The sequence below is a fragment of the Oncorhynchus mykiss genome, chromosome 23 (assembly GCF_057628025.1).
Source record: "Oncorhynchus mykiss isolate SJ-2025 chromosome 23, ASM5762802v1, whole genome shotgun sequence".
In the NCBI taxonomy this organism is placed as follows: domain Eukaryota; kingdom Metazoa; phylum Chordata; class Actinopteri; order Salmoniformes; family Salmonidae; genus Oncorhynchus; species Oncorhynchus mykiss.
The window spans coordinates 56,748,706-56,773,418 of NC_143044.1; the positions used below are offsets into that span (position 1 = coordinate 56,748,706).

Sequence of the window (24,713 nt, forward strand, 5' to 3'; positions counted from 1 at the left end):
TGGTTCTGAAAGTACTGGAATGTATAGGCAGCTGGCTGGGCCATTTACAACCATGATGTGGTTCTGAAAGTACTGGAATGTAGGCAGCTGGCTGGGCCATTTACAACCATGATGTGGTTCTGAAAGTACTGGAACGTAGGCAGCTGGCAGGGCCATTTACAACCATGATGTGGTTCTGAAAGTACTGAAACGTAGGCAGCTGGCTGGGCCATTTACAACCATACTTCCTATTTGTCAAGTTTAACCACTTCTCTCAGTTTGTCACATTGTCACAGACAGCATGCAAAACCTCTCTCAGTTTGTCCTGATATTATCTCAATCATGTCCAATGGACAGCTGCTATCTCCAACCTCCTGTGGATGCTTGGACCTTAGACACATAGAGAGCCCTTGTATTTCTATAGAGTAGAATAGAGGATGATTGGACCTTAGACACATAGAGAGCCCTTGTATTTCTATAGAGTAGAGTAGAGGATGATTGAACCATAGACACATAGAGAGCCCTTGTATTTCTATAGAGTAGAGGATGATTGGACCTTAGACACATAGATAGCCCTTGTATTTCTATAGAGTAGAGTAGAGGATGATTGAACCTTAGACACATAGAGAGCCCTTGTATTTCTATAGAGTAGAGTAGAGGATGATTGGACCTTAGACACATAGAGAGCCCTTGTATTTCTATAGAGTAGAGTAGAGGATGATTGGACCTTAGACACATAGAGAGCCCTTGTATTTCTATAGAGTAGAGGATGATTGGACCTTAGACACATAGAGAGCCCTTGTATTTCTATAGAGTAGAGGATGATTGAACCTTAGACACATAGAGAGCCCTTGTATTTCCAGCCACTGAGACGAACCTTCCTCTGTGGCAGCCTATTATTTGTCCGACAGATTCCAAGTATTCGTTCTAACGACACAGTAGTATTTTCTCTTCTCTATGCTGTGCTGTTTCTCACCTAGGAACATTTATACGATTCACCTTCCTGGAACTGTCTGCATTAGGAAGCAGGCTAGAGCAAGCGCTGAAAGTCCTCGATTTGGAATAGTATTGAGCCCAGGCTGGATGCCCGTCTGGTCTAGTGTGTGGGTCTCAGACAGCGTAGTGAGGTGGCAGAGATTCCTTGCCGTCATGGTGGAATGTGATAATTCCCAGCTGCCCATAGCCAAACTCTATGTTTTATAACACCAGGCTGTTTCTACATGGTAATAACACATTTTATCCAGACACATTCCTGTTGCTGTTGACAACAATAATGTTCAATAAGGAAATTAAAAACATTATTTTGTTTTGCTATTGTACTTAACTGTTATTTCGGATGGTTTCCGTTCTTTCCATTGTTGACTTTACAGGTAACTGTTGCATTTCGCCGAGTCATTTTCCAGGGACACATGCAGCTTAAAAATAAAATAAAATAACTAAAATGCCAAATCATATCCTACTGAGAATGCACAGTCACCTGTTTCTTTAAGTTGTATATTATAGAAGATGATGTCTCTGACGTACGGGACATCAACATTATATTCCAGATATGGACCATACAGAGGTTTCTGTCATCATATATAGTGTACATAGGGGGTTGAGCAGGAAGAGGATGTTGAGGGGGTTGAGCAGGAAGAGGATGTTGAGGGGGTTGAGCAGGAAGAGGATGTTGAGGGGGTTGAGCAGGAAGAGGATGTTGAGGGGGTTGAGCAGGAAGAGGATGTTGAGGGGGTTGAGCAGGAAGAGGATGTTGAGGGGATTGAGCAGGAAGAGGATGTTGAGCAGGATGAGGATGTTGAGGGGGTTGAGCAGGAAGAGGATGTTGAGGGGGTTGAGCAGGAAGAGGATGTTGAGGGGGTTGAGCAGGAAGAGGATGTTGAGGGGGTTGAGCAGGAAGAGGATGTTGAGGGGGTTGAGCAGGAAGAGGATGTTGAGGGGGTTGAGCAGGAAGAGGATGTTGAGCAGGATGAGGATGTTGAGGGGGTTGAGCAGGAAGAGGATGTTGAGCAGGAAGAGGATGTTGAGGGGGTTGAGCAGGAAGAGGATGTTGAGGGGGTTGAGCAGGAAGAGGATGTTGAGGGGGTTGAGCAGGAAGAGGATGTTGAGGGGGTTGAGCAGGAAGAGGATGTTGAGCAGGATGAGGATGTTGAGGGGGTTGAGCAGGAAGAGGATGTTGAGGGGGTTGAGCAGGAAGAGGATGTTGAGGGGGTTGAGCAGGAAGAGGATGTTGAGGGGGTTGAGCAGGAAGAGGATGTTGAGGGGGTTGAGCAGGAAGAGGATGTTGAGGGGGTTGAGCAGGAAGAGGATGTTGAGGGGGTTGAGCAGGAAGAGGATGTTGAGGGGGTTGAGCAGGAAGAGGATGTTGGCATGTCATGCTGTTGTTTATGTATGATTGGAGATAGTGTTCCGGTGATGGGATCAAGGGGTCGTTGTATTGTACAGGTCTCAGATCAGCCTTGTACAGTATCTCCTGTTCATGTCTGGACTGTCTGCATCATTGTACAGGTCTCAGTTCAGCCTTGTACAGTCTTTCCTGTTCATGTCTGGACTGTCTACATCATTGTACAGGTCTCAGATCAGCCTTGTACAGTCTCTCCTGTTCATGTCTGGACTGTCTGCATCATTGAGACGACACGAGACAATTCCAAAGCTTGGTTGTGTCCCATATTTCTCCCCATTTCCTATTTAAGTGCACTACTTTTGACCAACGCTTGAGCAGCAAACTCGTAGGTTATGTCCCCGATGGCACCGTTTTCCATTTTTAATGTTGTGAAGCACCTACGAGGAGTGCACTAAATAGGGAATTGGGAGCCATCGGAGAGGAGGCCATACTACCTCCTCATCCTCATGTAAACATGCTGCTGTAGGCTAAATGTTGCTATGTTACTTGTTGTAATTCCTCATGTAAACATGCTTGCTGTAGGCTAAATGTTGCTATGTTTCTTGTTGTAATTCCTCATGTAAACATGCTGCTGTAGGCTAAATGTTGCTATGTTACTTGTTGTAATTCCTCATGTAAACATGCTGCTTGCTGTAGGCTAAATGTTGCTATGTTACTTGTTGTAATTCCTCATGTAAACATGCTTGCTGTAGGCTAAATGTTGCTATGTTACTTGTTGTAATTCCTCATGTAAACATGCTGCTTGCTGTAGGCTAAATGTTGCTATGTTACTTGTTGTAATTCCTCATGTAAACATGCTGCTGTAGGCTAAATGTTGCTATGTTACTTGTTGTAATTCCTCATGTAAACATGCTTGCTGTAGGCTAAATGTTGCTATGTTACTTGTTGTAATTCCTCATGTAAACATGCTGCTGTAGGCTAAATGTTGCTATGTTACTTGTTGTAATTCCTCATGTAAACATGCTGCTGTAGGCTAAATGTTGCTATGTTACTTGTTGTAATTCCTCATGTAAACATGCTTGCTGTAGGCTAAATGTTGCTATGTTACTTGTTGTAATTCCTCATGTGAACATGCTGCTGTAGGCTAAATGTTGCTATGTTACTTGTTGTAATTCCTCATGTGAACATGCTGCTTGCTGTAGGCTAAATGTTGCTATGTTACTTGTTGTAATTCCTCATGTAAACATGCTTGCTGTAGGCTAAATGTTGCTATGTTACTTGTTGTAATTCCTCATGTGAACATGCTGCTTGCTGTAGGCTAAATGTTGCTATGTTACTTGTTGTAATTCCTCATGTAAACATGCTGCTGTAGGCTAAATGTTGCTATGTTACTTGTTGTAATTCCTCATGTGAACATGCTGCTGTAGGCTAAATGTTGCTATGTTACTTGTTGTAATTCCTCATGTAAACATGCTGCTGTAGGCTAAATGTTGCTATGTTACTTGTTGTAATTCCTCATGTAAACATGCTGCTGTAGGCTAAATGTTGCTATGTTACTTGTTGTAATTCCTCATGTAAACATGCTGCTGTAGGCTAAATGTTGCTATGTTACTTGTTGTAATTCCTCATGTAAACATGCTGCTGTAGGCTAAATGTTGCTATGTTACTTGTTGTAATTCCTCATGTAAACATGCTGCTGTAGGCTAAATGTTGCTATGCTACTTGTTGTAATTCCTCATGTAAACATGCTGCTGTAGGCTAAATGTTGCTATGTTACTTGTTGTAATTCCTCATGTAAGCTAAATGTTGCTATGTTACTTGAACATGCTGTTCATGTTTACATGAATATGCTAAATGTGCTAAATGTATGCTAAATGTTCCTTGTTGTAATTCCTCATGTCTCTTCTCCTCCACACAGTGACAGACTTTGGGATTGCTGACCTCCCCGGTGCTCTGGACCTCTTGGAGCTCAAGCTGACAGAGTCTGAGCGCAAACGGCGGCACGCCAAGAAGGACGACTACAACATTGAGGTGCTGCTGGCTGTGGACGACTCTGTGGTGCGCTTCCATGGCAAGGAGCACGTACAGAACTATGTCCTCACACTCATCAACATAGTAAGTCCATTTTTTACTCTTTATATGCCACACACATATAAATACTTTGTGAATGCTATTGGCGATTCCACGCCAGTGTAGGCCGAAAATATTTTTGGTATGTCAGATTGTTCTGGCAATGCTCACGTAGTAACTTCATTGGGAGGAAGGATGTTTGACCTGATTTTTCTATTTGCATCACCAACAGTTTTGGGGAAAATCATGATGAAAGTGGCCAGTTTAGGCCCTTTTTAAACCCTACGGCTGCGTTTACACAGGCAGCCCAATTCTGATATTTCTTTCTTCATTAATTGGTATTTTGATCAATCATATCAGATCTTTTCATCACATCAGATCTTTTCATCACATCAGATCTTTTTTTCAGAGCTAAACTGATTGGCCGAAAGACCAAATAGTGAAGAAAAGATCAGAATTGGGGCTGCCTGTGTAAACGTAGCCATAGGTCTGTGAACCGTACATGATACAGACACCATCTTAGCGTCGTTACACTTCTTATATTGTTCTCTCAAATATGGAATATATTTAGATTTTGAAATACAATTATTTTTCACTCTAATTCCATCAACATTTAAAATACTTATATTAATATCTCAAAAGTACCTTTTTAAGTAAGGTTTCGTCCTAGTAACCAACATGGCAGAAGGCGTGTTTGCAGAGGGCTATGGTTTACATAGCTAGTTAGCTAGTCAACTGATGCCTAAAGTTGACTGCAGCGTGTCAACAAATATAATTAGAGAGGTTTCCCCTATTCATCTATTCTAAGGCAAATGTACTTATAGGTTTCTGCTTTCATCTGTGTCTGGTGTTTGCTAGAGAAGTTGCTGGCTAGCTAGGTCTTTAGCCAGCATGGAACAAAAGCAAGGAGAAGGGTTGCCAAAACAACAACACAGTTGTCATGTCATTACGCCGAGAGACATTTCAAACAGGAGATTCATACAAACTTCTTGACATCATTGATAGTCATGAATTATGAACATTGTCTGAGAGATAATATACCCTGAGTATTCCAAACATTAGGAACACCTTCCTAATACTGAGTTGGAAAAACCCCCAGTAGTGTTGCAGTTCAAACGTGTGCGCCTGGCACCTACTACCATACCCCATTCAAAGACACTTCAATCTTTTGTCTGGCCCATTCACCCTCTGAATGGCACACATACACATTCAATGTCTCAAATGTCTCAAGGCTTCAAGACAATTATTTAACCCGTCTCCTCCCCTTCATCTACACTGATTTGAAGTCACAGCAATAAGGGATCATCTCCGTGCCTACTCAATCTGTCCTTTCAGCCTGCTAGGTCCCCGCCCACTCAGCCTGCTAGGTCTCCGCCCACTCAGCCTGCTAGGTCCCCGCCCACTCAGCCTGCTAGGTCCCCGCCCACTCAGCCTACTAGGTCCCCGCCCACTCAGTCAACTATCTCCGTGCCTACTCAATCTGTCCTTTCAGACTTCTAGGTCCCCGCCCACTCAGTCAACTATCTCCGTGCCTACTCAATCTGTCCTTTCAGACTTCTAGGTCCCCGCCCACTCAGTCAACTATCTCCGTGCCTACTCAATCTGTCCTTTCAGACTTCTAGGTCCCCGCCCACTCAGTCAACTATCTCCGTGCCTACTCAATCTGTCCTTTCAGACTTCTAGGTCCCCGCCCACTCAGTCAACTATCTCCGTGCCTACTCAATCTGTCCTTTCAGACTTCTAGGTCCCCGCCCACTCAGTCAACTATCTCCGTGCCTACTCAATCTGTCCTTTCAGACTTCTAGGTCCCCGCCCACTCAGCCTGCTAGGTCCCCGCCCACTCAGCCTGCTAGGTCCCCGCCCACTCAGTCAACTATCTCCGTGCCTACTCAATATGTCCTTTCAGACTTCTAGGTCCCCGCCCACTCAGCCTGCTAGGTCCCCGCCCACTCAGTCAACTATCTCCGTGCCTACTCAATCTGTCCTTTCAGCCTGCTAGGTCCCCGCCCACTCAGCCTACTAGGTCTCCGCCCACTCAGCCTGCTAGGTCCCCGACCCACTCAGCCTGCTAGGTCCCCGCCCACTCAGCCTGCTAGGTCCCCGCCCACTCAGCCTGCTAGGTCCCCGCCCACTCAATCTGTCCTTTCAGACTTCCTAACTTCACATGTTGAAATGTTTTATAGGTGAAACATATTGTGGGTGATGTTTTTGTCACTCAAAAGGCACTTTTCCATGGGAATCAGAATGAGTGTTCGGGACCTTTAAATCTTTCCTAACTGTTTGTCCCCTATGCACTGTTTAGCTGTGTGTGAGTGCTTTAACTTTCCTGTGAACAGCTTACTGTACTATTCACCATTCAGACCAGGGTTGGGGGGGTCAATTCCATTTAAATTCACTTATGTAAACTGAAATTCCAAAAAGCTATTGGAATGTAATTGACCAAACCAGTTGACCTTTGCCTGCAGTACAAGATGACTGTTTGTGGAAGTTGGAAAACTGTGCTCTCTCGTGGGACTGACTTGCCATGATAGAGTAGTAACAGCTTTGTTGCTGGCTCACTGGCCAGACTGACCCCCCCCCCCCCCCCACCTCCCCTCATGTGTATAGACATGATAGAGTAGTAACAGCTTTGTTGCTGACTCGCTTGCCAGACTGATCCCCCCCCCCCCCCTAGTGTGTATAGACATGATAGAGTAGTAACAGCTTTGTTGCTGGCTCGCTGGCCAGACTGATCCCCCCCCTCCCCACAGTGTGTTTAGACATGATAGAGTAGTAACAGCTTTGTTGCTGGCTCGCTGGCCAGACTGATCTCCTCCCCCCCAGTGTGTATAGACATGATAGAGTAGTAACAGCTTTGTTGCTGGCTCGCTGGCCAGACTGATCTCCTCCCCCCCAGTGTGTTTATACATGATAGAGTAGTAACAGCTTTGTTGCTGACTCGCTTGCCAGACTGATCCCCCCCCCCCCCCCCCAGTGTGTTTAGACATGATAGAGTAGTAACAGCTTTGTTGCTGGCTCGCTGGCCAGACTGATCTCCTCCCCCCCAGTGTGTATAGACATGATAGAGTAGTAACAGCTTTGTTGCTGGCTCGCTGGCCAGACTGATCCCCCCCTCCCCCCAGTGTGTTTAGACATGATAGTGTAGTAACAGCTTTGTTGCTGACTCGCTGGCCAGACTGATCCTCCCCCTCCCCCCAGTGGGTATAGACATGATAGAGTAGTAACAGCTTTGTTGCTGGCTCGCTGGCCAGACTGATCCCCCCCCTCCCCCCAGTGTGTTTAGACATGATAGAGTAGTAACAGCTTTGTTGCTGGCTCGCTGGCCAGACTGATCCCCCCCCCCCCAGTGTGTTTAGACATGATAGAGTAGTAACAGCTTTGTTGCTGGCTCGCTGGCCAGACTGATCCCCCCCTCCCCCCAGTGTGTATAGACATGATAGAGTAGTAACAGCTTTGTTGCTGGCTCGCTGGCCAGACTGATCTCCTCCCCCCCAGTGTGTATAGACATGATAGAGTAGTAACAGCTTTGTTGCTGGCTCGCTGGCCAGACTGATCCCCCCCCCTCCCCCCAGTGGGTATAGACATGATAGAGTAGTAACAGCTTTGTTGCTGGCTCGCTGGCCAGACTGATCTCCTCCCCCCCAGTGTGTATAGACATGATAGAGTAGTAACAGCTTTGTTGCTGGCTCGCTGGCCAGACTGATCTCCTCCCCCCCAGTGTGTTTAGACATGATAGAGTAGGAACAGCTTTGTTGCTGACTCGCTGGCCAGACTGACCCCCCCTAGTGTGTATAGATTCCCCCTCAGGGCCTAGTTGTTACTGTACTAGTCTCCTCCTCTCACATAGTGGACGTTGAAACATTACGTATCCCTCGCGCCTCTCTCTCTCTCTCTCTCTGAATGTTGATAGATTACTAATGAAAGAGAAAAACCTCTCAGTTTGTTCATTACAGTCTCAGGCAGCTCCTACCACCTTAATCTGATTCCACAACCCTAATCCACCAAGTCAGATTTTCACAGGGTGCTGGTTTCACTCTGTAACAGTTACCATTTGGGTCCAACAGGGTGGTCTGATTAGCTGCACTAGACCTGTCACTGTTCTTAAATGGCACCCTATTCCCTAGGACTGCTTGTTAAACGTTGTGCACTATAGGTTAGGTTTCCATTTGGGAGGCAGCCACTGTGAGTTGACTGGGAGTGGAGAGGGCGGGGGTGGGGGGGGGAGGGCTGTGGCGGGATGGGGTTGGCTGGTGCTGGACTTCTGCTTTGCATGGCAGCCAATCAGAACATCCACATCCACCCGACTAGAGGATCTGCTGCTGCTCAGCCCTGCTGGTCAGCTCTGCCAGGCCAGGCTGACACTAACACAGCATATTAAACAACTTCAGGCAACAGTGAATGTCTGTTGAGGAGGCCTGCTGCTCTGTGGTCCATCTGTTTATGATTCCACAGCCTACTGTTGGTTGAGGAGGCCTGCTGCTCTGTGGTCCACCATCTGTTGATGATTCCATAGCCTACTGTTGGTTGAGGAGGAGGCCTGCTGCTCTGTGGTCCACCATCTGTTGATGATTCCATAGCCTACTGTTGGTTGAGGAGGAGGCCTGCTGCTCTGTGGTCCATCTGTTGATGATTCCACAGCCTACTGTTGGTTGAGGAGGCCTGCTGCTCTGTGGTCCATCTGTTGATGATTCCACAGCCTACTGTTGGTTGAGGAGGCCTGCTGCTCTGTGGTCCATCTGTTGATGATTCCATAGCCTACTGTCTGTTGAAGGAGGCCTGCTGCTCTGTGGTCCACCATCGGTTGATGATTCCATAGCCTACTGTTGGTTGAGGAGGCCTGCTGCTCTGTGGTCCATGTGTTGATGATTCCACAGCCTACTGTTGGTTGAGGAGGCCTGCTGCTCTGTGGTCCATCTGTTGATGATTCCATAGCCTACTGTCTGTTGAAGGAGGCCTGCTGCTCTGTGGTCCACCATCTGTTGATGATTCCATAGCCTACTGTTGGTTGAGGAGGCCTGCTGCTCTGTGGTCCATGTGTTGATGATTCCACAGCCTACTGTTGGTTGAGGAGGCCTGCTGCTCTGTGGTCCATGTGTTGATGATTCCACAGCCTACTGTTGGTTGAGGAGGCCTGCTGCTCTGTGGTCCATCTGTTGATGATTCCATAGCCTACATATTTTACTTTTGACAAAACAACTTCCAGGCCTCCCGGATAGCTCTGTGGTCTAATCTCTGTGCCACCAGAGATTCTGGGTTCGAGTCCAGGCTCTGTCGCAGCCGGCCGCGACCGGGAGGCCCATGGGGCGGCGCACAATTGACCCAGCGTCGTCCGGGTTAGGGAGGGTTTGGCCGACAGTGAAATTCTTGTCTCATCGCGCACTAGCGACTCCTGTAGCGAGCCGGGCGCAGTGCACGCTCCTGTAGCGAGCCGGGCGCAGTGCACGCTGACCAGGTCGCCAGGTATAAGGTGTTTCCTCCGACACATTGGTGCGGCTGGCTTCCGGGTTGGATGGGTTGTGTTTTGGAGGACGCATGGCTCTCGACCTTCGCCTCTCCCGAGTCCGTACGGGAGTTGCAGCGATGAGACAAGGCTGTAACTACCAATTGGGGAGAAAAAAGGGGTTAAAAAAAGAAAAAAAGATACTTCCCATGGACCCAAAATATCGGTGTTTTGTTCCCCGAGCCACTTAGTTATCACTTTTGCCTTATCGCAAGGTGCTCCATCATGCTGGAAAAGGCATTGTTCGTCACCGAACTGTTCCTGGATGGTTGGGAGAAGTTGCTCTCGGAGGATGTGTTGGTACCATTCTTTAGTCAGGCCTGTGTTCTTAGGCAAAATTGTGAGTGAGCCCACTCCCTTGGCTGAGTTTCTACAAACAAGGTAAACACTGTAGCTCTTCTAGTTAATCCCACCAATCTTTCCCAGCCACCAGTACAGAATGTGGAGCTGGTACAGTACCACTTGGAGAAAATCTCCCGGGCCAAGGAACTGATTAAAGCACATCCTGCCTGGACCAAGCCATGCTAGGAGCCTGCAGGGCCTGCGAGGTGCCTGCCTGGACCAAGCCATGCTAGGAGCCTGCAGAGCCTGCGAGGTGCCTGCCTGGACCAAGCCATGCTAGGAGCCTGCAGAGCCTACCAGGAACAAGCCATGCTAGGAGCCTGCAGAGCCTGCAAGGTGTACACCAGGAACAAGCCATGCTAGGAGCCTGCAGAGCCTGTGAGGTGCCTGTCTGAACCAAGCCATGCTAGGAGCCTGTGAGGTGCCTGTCTGGACCAAGCCATGATAGGAGCCTGCAGAGCCTGTGAGGTGCCTGCCTGGAACAAGGCATGCTAGGAGCCTGTGAAGTGCCTGCCTGAGCACAATGGCTGTGTTGTTAGAGAAAACCCACGAGGGTTTTGTCCATGTTGATGTTATGCTGTACACAAGACAGGCAGGTAGGGAGAGATATACAGTACCATTCAAAAGTTTGGACACCTACTCATTCAAGTGTTTTTCTTTATTTTTACTATTTTCTATATTTTAGAATAATAGTGAAGACATCAAAACTATGAAATAACACATGGAATCATGTAGTAACCAAAAAAGTGTTAAACAAATCAAAATCTATTTCAGATTTGAAATTCTTCAAAGTAGCCACCCTTTACCTTGATGACAGCTTCGCATAATCTTGGCATTCTCTCAACCAGCTTCACCTGGAATGCCTTTCCAACAGTCTTGAAGGAGTTCCCACATATGCTGACCACTTGCTGGCTGATTTTCCTTCACTCTGCGGCCCAACTCATCCCAAACCGTCTCAATTGGGTTGAAGTTGGGTGTTTGTGGAGGCCAGGTCATCTGATGCAGCACTCCATCACTCTCCTTCTTGGTCAAGTAGCCCGTACACAGCCTGGAGGTGTTGGGTCATTGAAAAACAAATGATAGTCCCACTAAGTGCAAACCAGATGGGATGGCGTATCGCTGCAGAATGCTGTGGTAGCCATGCTGGTTAAGTGTGCCTTAAATTCTAAATAAATAATCACTGACAGTGTCACCTGCAAAGCTCCCCGACACATCACACCTCCTCCTCCATGCTTCACGGTGGGAACAACACATGCGGAGATCATCCATTCACCTTATCTGCGTCTCACAAAGACACGTCGGTTGGAACCATAAATCTTGAATTTGGACTCCTCATATATTTGTGTTTAACACTTTTTTGGTTACTACATGATTCCGTATGTGTTATTTCATAGTTTTGATGTGTTCACTATTATTCTATAATGTATAAAATAGTAAAAATAAAGATAAACCTTTAAATGAGTAGGTGTTCTTAATCTTTTGACTGGTACTGTATGTCCCTCCAGCTATCTTACAGCTGCTGTGCTCATGGCTGTGAGCCAGCTGGACAGAAACAATCCAATTCTGAATTAGGCTCTGTGTGTAGTGAGCTCAGCTGAGCAGAGGCAGAGCAGCCATTGGCTGCTTGGGGATGCATTCCAAATGGAACCCTATTTGACCTATTAGCTTTATAATGCAGTACTTTTGACCAATTGACCCTGGTGAAAAGTAGTACACTATATAGGGAATAGGGTGTCACTTGGTTTGGTACCTCCCTCACTAGTAAAGTTTTTTTGTTATATAAATCAAATAAAAAAGACTGGATATATTTAAAGACTGTATGCAGGAGATTTAAACTGCATCAGTAGAATGTATATTCAGTAGGTACTACAGTATTCTGACGCAAGTTTATTGAAACCACATTAAATAACATTTATGATGTTTAGAGTATGTTCCACTATGGCTGGAAAAGGCTGTGGCTATTTCTGACGTTTGTCCTCATTGTTCAACAGCTGCTCAGTTTAACGTCCAGCATCAACCCGACATTTATACAGGTCACAGCATTCAACTCAGCATGGAGATCTGAGGACATTACATCACACAACGTCCAGGGGAATCTGGGGTCATCTGCCTTTACTTTACTTAAACACTGTTTCGTTAAATAGCTGATTTACTGTTCTGGAAGTGAATGAATAAAGGCTGTTTGGTTGATGTGTAGCCTAAGTCTACGTTCCTTTGCTGTGTAAATGTTGGATCGTTGCCAAGTTCCAGTCTTGCGTCAGTTACACAGTCAGTTACACAGTCAGTTACACAGTCAGTTACACAGTCAGTTACACAGTCGTTTACACAGTCAGTTACACAGTCAGTTACACAGTCAGTTACACAGTCAGTTACACAGTCGTTTACACAGTCAGTTACACAGTCAGTTACACAGTCAGTTACACAGTCAGTTACACAGTCAGTTACACAGTCTGTTACACAGTCTGTTACACAGTCGTTTATATGTTTGTACTGTGTTGTTTTAAACCGTGTGTGCGGTCCTGCCTATTGACATTTAGCTTATCATTTATCTAGTGTGTTAGACATCTCTTCCCCTCTTAATTCAGCGATATGTGTTCACAGATAGAAGGCTGATAGATGGGTGATGTGTCCTTGGGGAGAGGGTGAACATCACGTCTTGTTTTGGAGAACTTGGCGTAGACTGTCCCCAAGCTGGGTTTATTTACATTCACGTCATAGTTACAGAGAGAGACCAGCAAAACAAAAATGCTTCCTAATTTCGGTTCTGTAATGTGTAAGGAACATCACCGTACTTATTGACCTGAGAGGCGGCATGTGCAGCGCCCGCCTTTATCACTGTGACTGTTGTGTTTATGACTTACTGGGATAATGACATCATCGACAGGCAGGCCATCCCAGGGCCTTCCTCGGCTCTGTTTAAAGCATCGCTCGAAAACAACGTGCATCAGCTCAGACCTCCAGCATTCTGGTAAACAGGAGAGAGACGGTCACTAAAACAACGTGCATCAGCTCAGACCTCCAGTATTCTGGTAAACAGGAGAGAGACTGTCACTAAAACAACGTGCATCAGCTCAGACCTCCAGTATTCTGGTAAACAGGAGAGAGACGGTCACTAAAACAACGTGCATCAGCTCAGACCTCCAGCATTCTGGTAAACAGGAGAGAGACTGTCACTAAAACAACGTGCATCAGCTCAGACCTCCAGTATTCTGGTAAACAGGAGAGAGACGGTCACTAAAACAACGTGCATCAGCTCAGACCTCCAGTATTCTGGTAAACAGGAGAGAGACGGTCACTAAAACAACGTGCATCAGCTCAGACCTCCAGTATTCTGGTAAACAGGAGAGAGACGGTCACTAAAACAACGTGCATCAGCTCAGACCTCCAGTATTCTGGTAAACAGGAGAGAGACTGTCACTAAAACAATGTGCATCATCTCAGACCTCCAGTATTCTGGTAAACAGGAGAGAGACTGTCACTAAAACAACGTGTATCAGCTCAGACCTCCAGTATTCTGGTAAACAGGAGAGAGACGGTCACTAAAACAACGTGCATCAGCTCAGACCTCTAGTATTCTGGTAAACAGGAGAGAGACTGTCACTAAAACAACGTGCATCAGCTCAGACCTCCAGTATTTTGGTAAACAGGAGAGAGACTGTCACTAAAACAACATGCATCAGCTCAGACCTCCAGTATTCTGGTAAACAGGAGAGAGACTGTCACTAAAACAACGTGCATCAGCTCAGACCTCCAGTATTCTGGTAAACAGGAGAGAGACTGTCACTAAAACAAATAAATCAATATGGCCGACCTTCGCTCTGCTTGGAGGAGACCATTTGACCTAACTCACCATGGTCTAGTGCTGTTGAGACATATCTGGTCTAGTGTTGTTGAAACCTTTCTTGTCTAGTGTTGTTGAGACATATCTGGTCTAGTGTTGTTGAGATATATCTGGTCTAGTGTTGTTGAGACATATCTGGTCTAGTGTTGTTGAGACATATCTGGTCTAGTGTTGTTGAGACATATCTGGTCTAGTGTTGTTGAGATAAATCTGGTCTAGTGTTGTTGAGATATATCTGGTCTAGTGTTGTTGAGATAAATCTGGTCTAGTGTTGTTGAGATATATCTGGTCTAGTGTTATTGAAACCTTTCTGGTCTAGTGTTGTTGAGATATATCTGGTCTAGTGTTATTGAAACCTTTCTGGTCTAGTGTTGTTGAGACATATCTGGTCTAGTGTTGTTGAGACATATCTGGTCTCGTGTTGTTGAGACATATCTGGGCATTTGTGTGTGTTGAAACATTTCCGGGCGTGTGTGTTTGTGATGGTTTCTGCACACTATTGTTAAATGATGCTTTGAAGGTAACTTTGAACAGGCATAAAACTGGAAGACAATAACATCTATCTTCCATGTTTGTTGTGGTCAATATCCTATATAATGTCCTTATTATTCTATTATTTAATATTATTCTTATTATTCTTATTATATTCTTATTATTACTATTATTATTATTATTATTATATTATTATTTTATTCTTATTCTTATTTTATTCTTATTATTATTTTCGTATTATTATTATTATTATATGATTATTATTGTATTATTATTATTATTGTTGTTATTATTGTTTTATTGTTATTATTGTTATTATTTGTATTATTATTATTATTATTGTATTGTTATTATTATTATGATGTTATTGTTATTATTATTTTATTGTTATAATTTTATTGTTATTATTATTATTATTATTTTTTTATTATTGTATTATAATATTAGGATTATTTTTTTTTTCTTATTTTCTTATTTTATTATTATGAAAAATACTTTGTCTCAAAGTTCAAATCATGCGTCCTCCGAAACATGACCCACCCCCCTCCCAAAGCCGCGTTTCTTAACACCAGTCGCTTAACCCAGAAGCCAGCTGCACCATTCAAGTGATGATCGAGGTCAGCCTGCAGGTGCTTGGCCCACCACAAGGAGTCGCTAGAGAACGATGAGCCAATTAAAGCCCCCACGGGCCAAACCATCCCCTAACTATGAGAACGCTGGGCTTATTGGGCGCCGCCCTATGGGACTCCCGGTCACAGCCGATTGTGACACAGCCTGGGTTTGATCCCAGACTGTAGTGACGCCGCAACACTGTGATATAGTACCTAGGGAAGGCTGCACCACTCGGGAGGCCCAACGGCAGCCTATTTCATCCATACATTTTAGTTTAAGACACACTTGAAGAAAAAGTAAAGCATCGAGACATATTCACAAAAACTGTCTAGTAACCGCAGCCAGTACATCAAGTTCATGTTTGGGCAGACATACAAAGTTCAAAACAAACCAACCATAGAAGACTGATTGTGTTGTATAGCTTACACATATGTTTTCATAGCATATATATTTTCTAGGACAACAGGTTAAAGAGTCACCTGTGAGAAGAAAAAAAATAACTAGAAAGGTTGTTTTTCTGACGTGTAACTCAATGAACCCTGTGTCTCCTGGTCCCTACTGGTCTCCAGTCAGCTGACTCGGCATGTTGATAATCAGGATCCATAACCAAGCGGGGACTGTTCCTGTTCTAAGACTTCTGTAGGTAGCTATGGAAACAGAAGCAAGATTCCAAATCCCTGGTTCTTTTCCTCAAACCCGCATTCAGCAAACCACAAATGGAAGCTGTTGATTGACTCTATAGGACCCTAGAGGGAGTGTTGACACGTAGTGGATGGTTTGATGAGGATTAAACATGCTCGGATGGAAATGTTACTCAGTCTGCGTCACAAATGGCTCCGTATTTCGTAGTGAACTATGTTTGACCAGAGCCTTATGGGTAGTAAACCTGGGGGGGGGGGGGGGGAAGTCAACTTAAAATGGTCTGTTTGCTCAACTTGTCTCATATGTTCATTAAACTATAAATTATTATTTGGGCATCTTAACTAAAAAAAAGTGCATCTGGTTACAAGCACAGTGCTTTTAATATACAACATTTTCAATGTATATATTTGACACATGTTGACATAGTGCATGTTCATTTATATAGAAGTCCTCACCTGGGATTTGAACTCACAACCTCTTGGTTTACATCATTCCAATCTTCCTGCTAAACCACCATGTCTGTCAGTTGTCAGTTAATGTGACTATCCTCTCGTCATTGATTTACTTATTTCAGCAATTGAAGGGTTTTCTGTGTTGTTGTCTAATGTTGGTGGGGAATATTACTCTGTTCTAATGTTACTCCTCAATCACTATAATGAATAAAATAGTTGTTCTGGAGAGGTACTTTTAATTAACAGAGGTGAGATTTTAGAAGTGAAAAGTCTAGCAATACAGGTGAAAATCAGTCATTGACACAGACATGGTGGAGACGCAGGAAGATTTTAAATGCTCTGAACCAGGAGATTGTGAGTTCAAATCCCAGAGAAGAACATGTTGAATTACAATTACTGTATAAATGAACAGAGACCATGTCAGTTGAAAATATTGTATATTAAAAGCACTGTTTGTGTGTCTAACTAGTTCCAGTGACTTTTAAAATGTTTTTAAGTTAAGATGCGCAAATAATCATTTTTGTTGAATGAACATAAGAGACGAGTTGAATAAACACGTCATTTTATGTTCACTGAATTTCGGCCTGCGTTATTCTCCAGTCGGACCTACAGTACAACTGGCTCAACTCTATTTGTTTTTAGTTCAGGTAACACTTAGACCGAAAAGTTGAGTCAACTTAAAAACGCTGTGGAACCAGTTAGTTAATAATAATTAGTTGAAACCACTTACAGATTGGAATTTCCATGTTGGTTTGCAGCTCCTCCATTAAGTCTCCACACATTCCAGAGCATCGTTATGGGACCGTGTTGCAGTCATCATAGCATTTCTAGGTCAGACTAGCTCAGCCGTTGCATAATAGCAGTGGTTTCATTTGGACGCGTGCCAGTGTTTTAACAAGATATCGCACATGATTGCCTGTTGAATCACAACTCATAAGAATAGAGGCAGAACGACTCCACATGGTCCCATGGCCAGGAAGGCCCAGCACCAGCATGACAAGCACTCACTGTGGACAGCAGCATCCCATTACCAGCCGCCCACTGTGGACAGCAGCATCCCATTACCAACCACCCACTGTGGATAGCAGCATCCCATTACCAGCCACCCACTGTGGACAGCAGCATCCCATTACCAGCCACCCACTGTGGATAGCAGCATCCCATTACCAGCCACCCACTGTGGACAGCAGCATCCCATTACCACCCACCCACTGTGGATAGCAGCATCCCATTACCAACCACCCACTGTGGATAGCAGCATCCCATTACCACCCACCCACTGTGGATAGCAGCATCCCATTACCAGCCACCCACTGTGGATAGCAGCATCCCATTACCACCCACCCACTGTGGATAGCAGCATCCCATTACCAGCCACCCACTGTGGATAGCAGCATCCCATTACCACCCACCCACTGTGGATAGCAGCATCCCATTACCAGCCACCCACTGTGGATAGCAGCATCCCATTACCAGCCACCCACTGTGGATAGCAGCATCCCATTACCACCCACCCACTGTGGATAGCAGCATCCTATTACCACCCACCCACTGTGGACAGCAGCATCCCATTACCCGCCACCCACTGTGGATAGCAGCATCCCATTACCAGCAACCCACTGTGGATAGCAGCATCCCATTACCAGCCACCCACTGTGGATAGCAGCATCCCATTACCAGCCACCCACTGTGGATAGCAGCATCCCATTACCACCCACCCACTGTGGATAGCAGCATCCCATTACCAGCCTCCCACTGTGGATAGCAGCATCCCGTTACCACCCACCCACCCACCCACTGTGGACAGCAGCATCCCATTACCACCCACTCACCCACTGTGGATAGCAGCATCCCATTACCACCCACCCACTGTGGATAGTAGCATCCCATTACCAGCCACCCACTGTGGATAGCAGCATCCCATTACCACCCACCCACCCACTGTGGACAGCAGCATCCCATTACCACCCACCCACTGTGGACAGCAGCATCCCATTACCACCCACCCACTGTGGATAGCAGCATCCCATTACCACCCACCCACTGTGGATAGCAGCATCCCATTACCAGCCACCCACTGTGGATAGCAGCATCCCATTACCACCCACCCACCCACTGTGGACAGCAGCATCCCATTACCACCCACCCACTGTGGACAGCAGCATCCCATTACCACCCACCCACTGTGGATAGCAGCATCCCATTACCAGCCTCCCACTGTGGATAGCAGCATCCCATTACCACCCACCCACCCACCCACTGTGGACAGCAGCATCCCATTACCACCCACCCACCCACTGTGGACAGCAGCATCCCATTACCACCCACCCACTGTGGATAGCAGCATCCCATTACCACCCACCCACTGTGGATAGCAGCATCCCATTACCAGCCACCCACTGTGGATAGCAGCATCCCATTACCACCCACCCACCCACTGTGGACAGCAGCATCCCATTACCACCCACCCACTGTGGACAGCAGCATCCTATTACCACCCACCCACTGTGGACAGCAGCATCCCATTACCACCCACCCACTGTGGACAGCAGCATCCCATTACCACCCACCCACCCACTGTGGACAGCAGCATCCCATTACCACCCACCCACCCACTGTGGATAGCAGCATCCCATTACCACCCACCCACCCACTGTGGAGAGCAGCATCCCATTACCACCCACCCACTGTGGACAGCAGCATCCCATTACCACCCACCCACTGTGGACAGCAGCATCTTATTACCACCCACCCACTGTGGACAGCAGCATCCTATTACCAGCCACCCACTGTGGACAGCAGCATCCTATTACCAGCCACCCACTGTGGAGAGCAGCATCCCATTACCAGCCACCCACTGTGGACAGCAGCATCCTATTACCAGCCACCCACTGTGGATAGCAGCATCCCATTACCACCCACGCACTGTGGATAGCAGCATCCCATTACCAGCCACCCACTGTGGACAGCAGCATCCCATCACCAGCCACCCACCCACTGTGGACAGCAGCATCCCATTACCACCCACCCACTGTGGACAGCAGCATCCCATTACCAGCCACTCACTGTGGAGAGCAGCATCCCATTACCACCCACCCACTGTGGATAGCAGCATCCCATTACCACCCACCCACTGTGGACAGCAGCATCCCATTACCAGCCACCCACTGTGGATAGCAGCATCCCATTACCACCCACCCACTGTGGACAGCAGCATCCTATTACCACCCACCCACTGTGGACAGCAGCATCCCATTACCACCCACCCACTGTGGACAGCAGCATCCCATTACCACCCACCCACTGTGGACAGCAGCATCCCATTACCAGCCACCCACTGTGGATAGCAGCATCCCATTACCAGCCACCCACTGTGGACAGCAGCATCCTATTACCACCCACCCACTGTGGATAGCAGCATCCCATTACCAGCCACCCACTGTGGATAGCAGCATCCCATTACCAGCCACCCACTGTGGACAGCAGCATCCCATTACCACCCACCCACCCACTGTGGATAGCAGCATCCCATTACCAGCCACCCACTGTGGATAGCAGCATCCCATTACCAACCACCCACTGTGGACAGCAGCATCCCATTACCAGCCACCCACTGTGGACAGCAGCATCCCATTACCACCCACCCACCCACTGTGGATAGCAGCATCCCATTACCAGCCACCCACTGTGGATAGCAGCATCCCATTACCAACCACCCACTGTGGACAGCAGCATCCTATTACCAGCCACCCACTGTGGATAGCAGCATCCCATTACCAGCCACCCACTGTGGATAGCAGCATCCCATTACCAGCCACCCACTGTGGACAGCAGCATCCTATTACCAGCCACCCACTGTGGACAGCAGCATCCCATTACCAGCCACCCACTGTGGACAGCAGCATCCCATTACCACCCACCCACTGTGGACAGCAGCATCCCATTACCACCCACCCACTGTGGACAGCAGCATCCCATTACCACCCACCCACCCACTGTGGATAGCAGCATCCCATTACCACCCACCCACCCACTGTGGAGAGCAGCATCCCATTACCACCCACCCACTGTGGACAGCAGCATCCCATTACCAGCCACCCACTGTGGACAGCAGCATCTTATTACCACCCACCCACTGTGGACAGCAGCATCCTATTACCAGCCACCCACTGTGGACAGCAGCATCCTATTACCAGCCACCCACTGTGGAGAGCAGCATCCCATTACCAGCCACCCACTGTGGACAGCAGCATCCTATTACCAGCCACCCACTGTGGATAGCAGCATCCCATTACCACCCACCCACTGTGGATAGCGGCATCCTATTACCAGCCACCCACTGTGGACAGCAGCATCCCATTACCAGCCACCCACCCACTGTGGACAGCAGCATCCCATTACCACCCACCCACTGTGGACAGCAGCATCCCATTACCAGCCACTCACTGTGGAGAGCAGCATCCCATTACCACCCACCCACTGTGGATAGCAGCATCCCATTACCAGCCACCCACTGTGGATAGCAGCATCCCATTACCACCCACCCACCCACTGTGGACAGCAGCATCCTATTACCACCCACCCACTGTGGACAGCAGCATCCCATTACCACCCACCCACTGTGGACAGCAGCATCCCATTACCAGCCACCCACTGTGGATAGCAGCATCCCATTACCAGCCACCCACTGTGGACAGCAGCATCCTATTACCACCCACCCACTGTGGATAGCAGCATCCCATTACCAGCCACCCACTGTGGATAGCAGCATCCCATTACCAGCCACCCACTGTGGACAGCAGCATCCCATTACCACCCACCCACCCACTGTGGATAGCAGCATCCCATTACCAGCCACCCACTGTGGATAGCAGCATCCCATTACCAACCACCCACTGTGGACAGCAGCATCCTATTACCAGCCACCCACTGTGGACAGCAGCATCCCATTACCACCCACCCACCCACTGTGGATAGCAGCATCCCATTACCAGCCACCCACTGTGGATAGCAGCATCCCATTACCAGCCACCCACTGTGGACAGCAGCATCCTATTACCAGCCACCCACTGTGGACAGCAGCATCCCATTACCAGCCACCCACTGTGGACAGCAGCATCCCATTACCACCCACCCACTGTGGACAGCAGCATCCCATTACCACCCACCCACTGTGGACAGCAGCATCCCATTACCACCCACCCACTGTGGACAGCAGCATCCCATTACCACCCACCCACTGTGGACAGCAGCATCCCATTACCACCCACCCACCCACTGTGGATAGCAGCATCCCATTACCACCCACCCACTGTGGACAGCAGCATCCCATTACCACCCACCCACCCACTGTGGATAGCAGCATCCCATTACCAGCCACCCACTGTGGACAGCAGCATCCCATTACCACCCACCCACCCACTGTGGACAGCAGCATCCCATTACCACCCACCCACCCACTGTGGATAGCAGCATCCCATTACCAGCCACCCACTGTGGATAGCAGCATCCCATTACCAGCCACCCACTGTGGACAGCAGCATCCCATTACCACCCACCCACTGTGGACAGCAGCATCCCATTACCACCCACCCACTGTGGACAGCAGCATCCCATTACCACCCACCCACTGTGGACAGCAGCATCCCATTACCACCCACCCACTGTGGACAGCAGCATCCCATTACCACCCACCCACCCACTGTGGATAGCAGCATCCCATTACCACCCACCCACTGTGGACAGCAGCATCCCATTACCACCCACCCACTGTGGACAGCAGCATCCCATTACCACCCACCCATTGTGGACATCAGCATCCCATTACCAGCCACCCACTGTGGACAGCAGCATCCCATTACCACCCACCCACTGTGGACAGCAGCATCCCATTACCACCCACCCACTGTGGACAGCAGCATCCCATTACCAGCCACCCACTGTGGACAGCAGCATCCCATTACCACCCACCCACTGTGGACAGCAGCATCCCATTACCACCCACCCACTGTGGACAGCAGCATCCCATTACCAGCCACCCACTGTGGACAGCAGCATCCCATTACCACCCACCCACTGTGGACAGCAGCATCCCATTACCACCCACCCATTCCATGTATGCAAAACCAAACCATCAGAGAGCAGACACACACACACACACACACACACACACACACACACACTCTCTGTAGAGGGGATTGCTTCCACTCCTGTGCTGTCGAGTGGAAGCACATTGGTGTGAACTATTGAGCCAAGTGAATCAGTGTTCAGGAGGAGTGTTTGTCGTGTCAGGTTCTATGTCAGATTATTACAGGTTATTGTTCAGTGGGAGTGTTTGTCCTGTCAGGTTCTATGTCAGATTATTACAGCTGTGGATAGCAGCATCCCATTACCAGCCACCCACTGTGGATAGCAGCATCCCATTACCAGCCACCCACTGTGGACAGCAGCATCCCATTACCACCCACCCACCCACTGTGGATAGCAGCATCCCATTACCAGCCACCCACTGTGGATAGCAGCATCCCATTACCAACCACCCACTGTGGACAGCAGCATCCTATTACCAGCCACCCACTGTGGACAGCAGCATCCCATTACCACCCACCCACCCACTGTGGATAGCAGCATCCCATTACCAGCCACCCACTGTGGATAGCAGCATCCCATTACCAGCCACCCACTGTGGACAGCAGCATCCTATTACCAGCCACCCACTGTGGACAGCAGCATCCCATTACCAGCCACCCACTGTGGACAGCAGCATCCCATTACCACCCACCCACTGTGGACAGCAGCATCCCATTACCACCCACCCACTGTGGACAGCAGCATCCCATTACCACCCACCCACTGTGGACAGCAGCATCCCATTACCACCCACCCACTGTGGACAGCAGCATCCCATTACCACCCACCCACCCACTGTGGATAGCAGCATCCCATTACCACCCACCCACTGTGGACAGCAGCATCCCATTACCACCCACCCACCCACTGTGGATAGCAGCATCCCATTACCAGCCACCCACTGTGGACAGCAGCATCCCATTACCACCCACCCACCCACTGTGGACAGCAGCATCCCATTACCACCCACCCACCCACTGTGGATAGCAGCATCCCATTACCAGCCACCCACTGTGGATAGCAGCATCCCATTACCAGCCACCCACTGTGGACAGCAGCATCCCATTACCACCCACCCACTGTGGACAGCAGCATCCCATTACCACCCACCCACTGTGGACAGCAGCATCCCATTACCACCCACCCACTGTGGACAGCAGCATCCCATTACCAGCCACCCACTGTGGACAGCAGCATCCCATTACCACCCACCCACTGTGGACAGCAGCATCCCATTACCACCCACCCACTGTGGACAGCAGCATCCCATTACCAGCCACCCACTGTGGACAGCAGCATCCCATTACCACCCACCCACTGTGGACAGCAGCATCCCATTACCACCCACCCATTCCATGTATGCAAAACCAAACCATCAGAGAGCAGACACACACACACACACACACACACACACACACACACACACACTCTCTGTAGAGGGGATTGCTTCCACTCCTGTGCTGTCGAGTGGAAGCACATTGGTGTGAACTATTGAGCCAAGTGAATCAGTGTTCAGGAGGAGTGTTTGTCGTGTCAGGTTCTATGTCAGATTATTACAGGTTATTGTTCAGTGGGAGTGTTTGTCCTGTCAGGTTCTATGTCAGATTATTACAGCTGTGGATAGCAGCATCCCATTACCAGCCACCCACTGTGGATAGCAGCATCCCATTACCAGCCACCCACTGTGGACAGCAGCATCCCATTACCACCCACCCACCCACTGTGGATAGCAGCATCCCATTACCAGCCACCCACTGTGGATAGCAGCATCCCATTACCACCCACCCACTGTGGACAGCAGCATCCCATTACCACCCACCCACCCACTGTGGATAGCAGCATCCCATTACCACCCACCCACTGTGGACAGCAGCATCCCATTACCACCCACCCACCCACTGTGGATAGCAGCATCCCATTACCAGCCACCCACTGTGGATAGCAGCATCCCATTACCAGCCACCCACTGTGGACAGCAGCATCCCATTACCACCCACCCACTGTGGACAGCAGCATCCCATTACCACCCACCCACTGTGGACAGCAGCATCCCATTACCACCCACCCACTGTGGACAGCAGCATCCCATTACCACCCACCCACTGTGGACAGTAGCATCCCATTACCACCCACCCACCCACTGTGGATAGCAGCATCCCATTACCACCCACCCACTGTGGACAGCAGCATCCCATTACCACCCACCCACTGTGGACAGCAGCATCCCATTACCACCCACCCATTGTGGACATCAGCATCCCATTACCAGCCACCCACTGTGGACAGCAGCATCCCATTACCACCCACCCACTG

At 48.3% G+C, this 24,713-nt stretch overlaps 1 protein-coding gene across 5 annotated transcripts in view; it reads left to right on the top strand.

The window, feature by feature from the left end:
• The window catches only part of LOC110513446 (A disintegrin and metalloproteinase with thrombospondin motifs 14), a 140,709-nt gene that overhangs the window by 49,019 nt on the left and 66,977 nt on the right, over positions 1-24,713 (top strand). For all 5 annotated transcript variants that reach the window (XM_090217740.1, XM_090217742.1, XM_090217741.1 and 2 more), the window contains exon 4: positions 4,239-4,435. In XM_090217740.1, the coding sequence (XP_090073866.1) occupies positions 4,239-4,435 (197 nt within the window). The remainder of the gene's footprint in view (positions 1-4,238; positions 4,436-24,713) is intronic.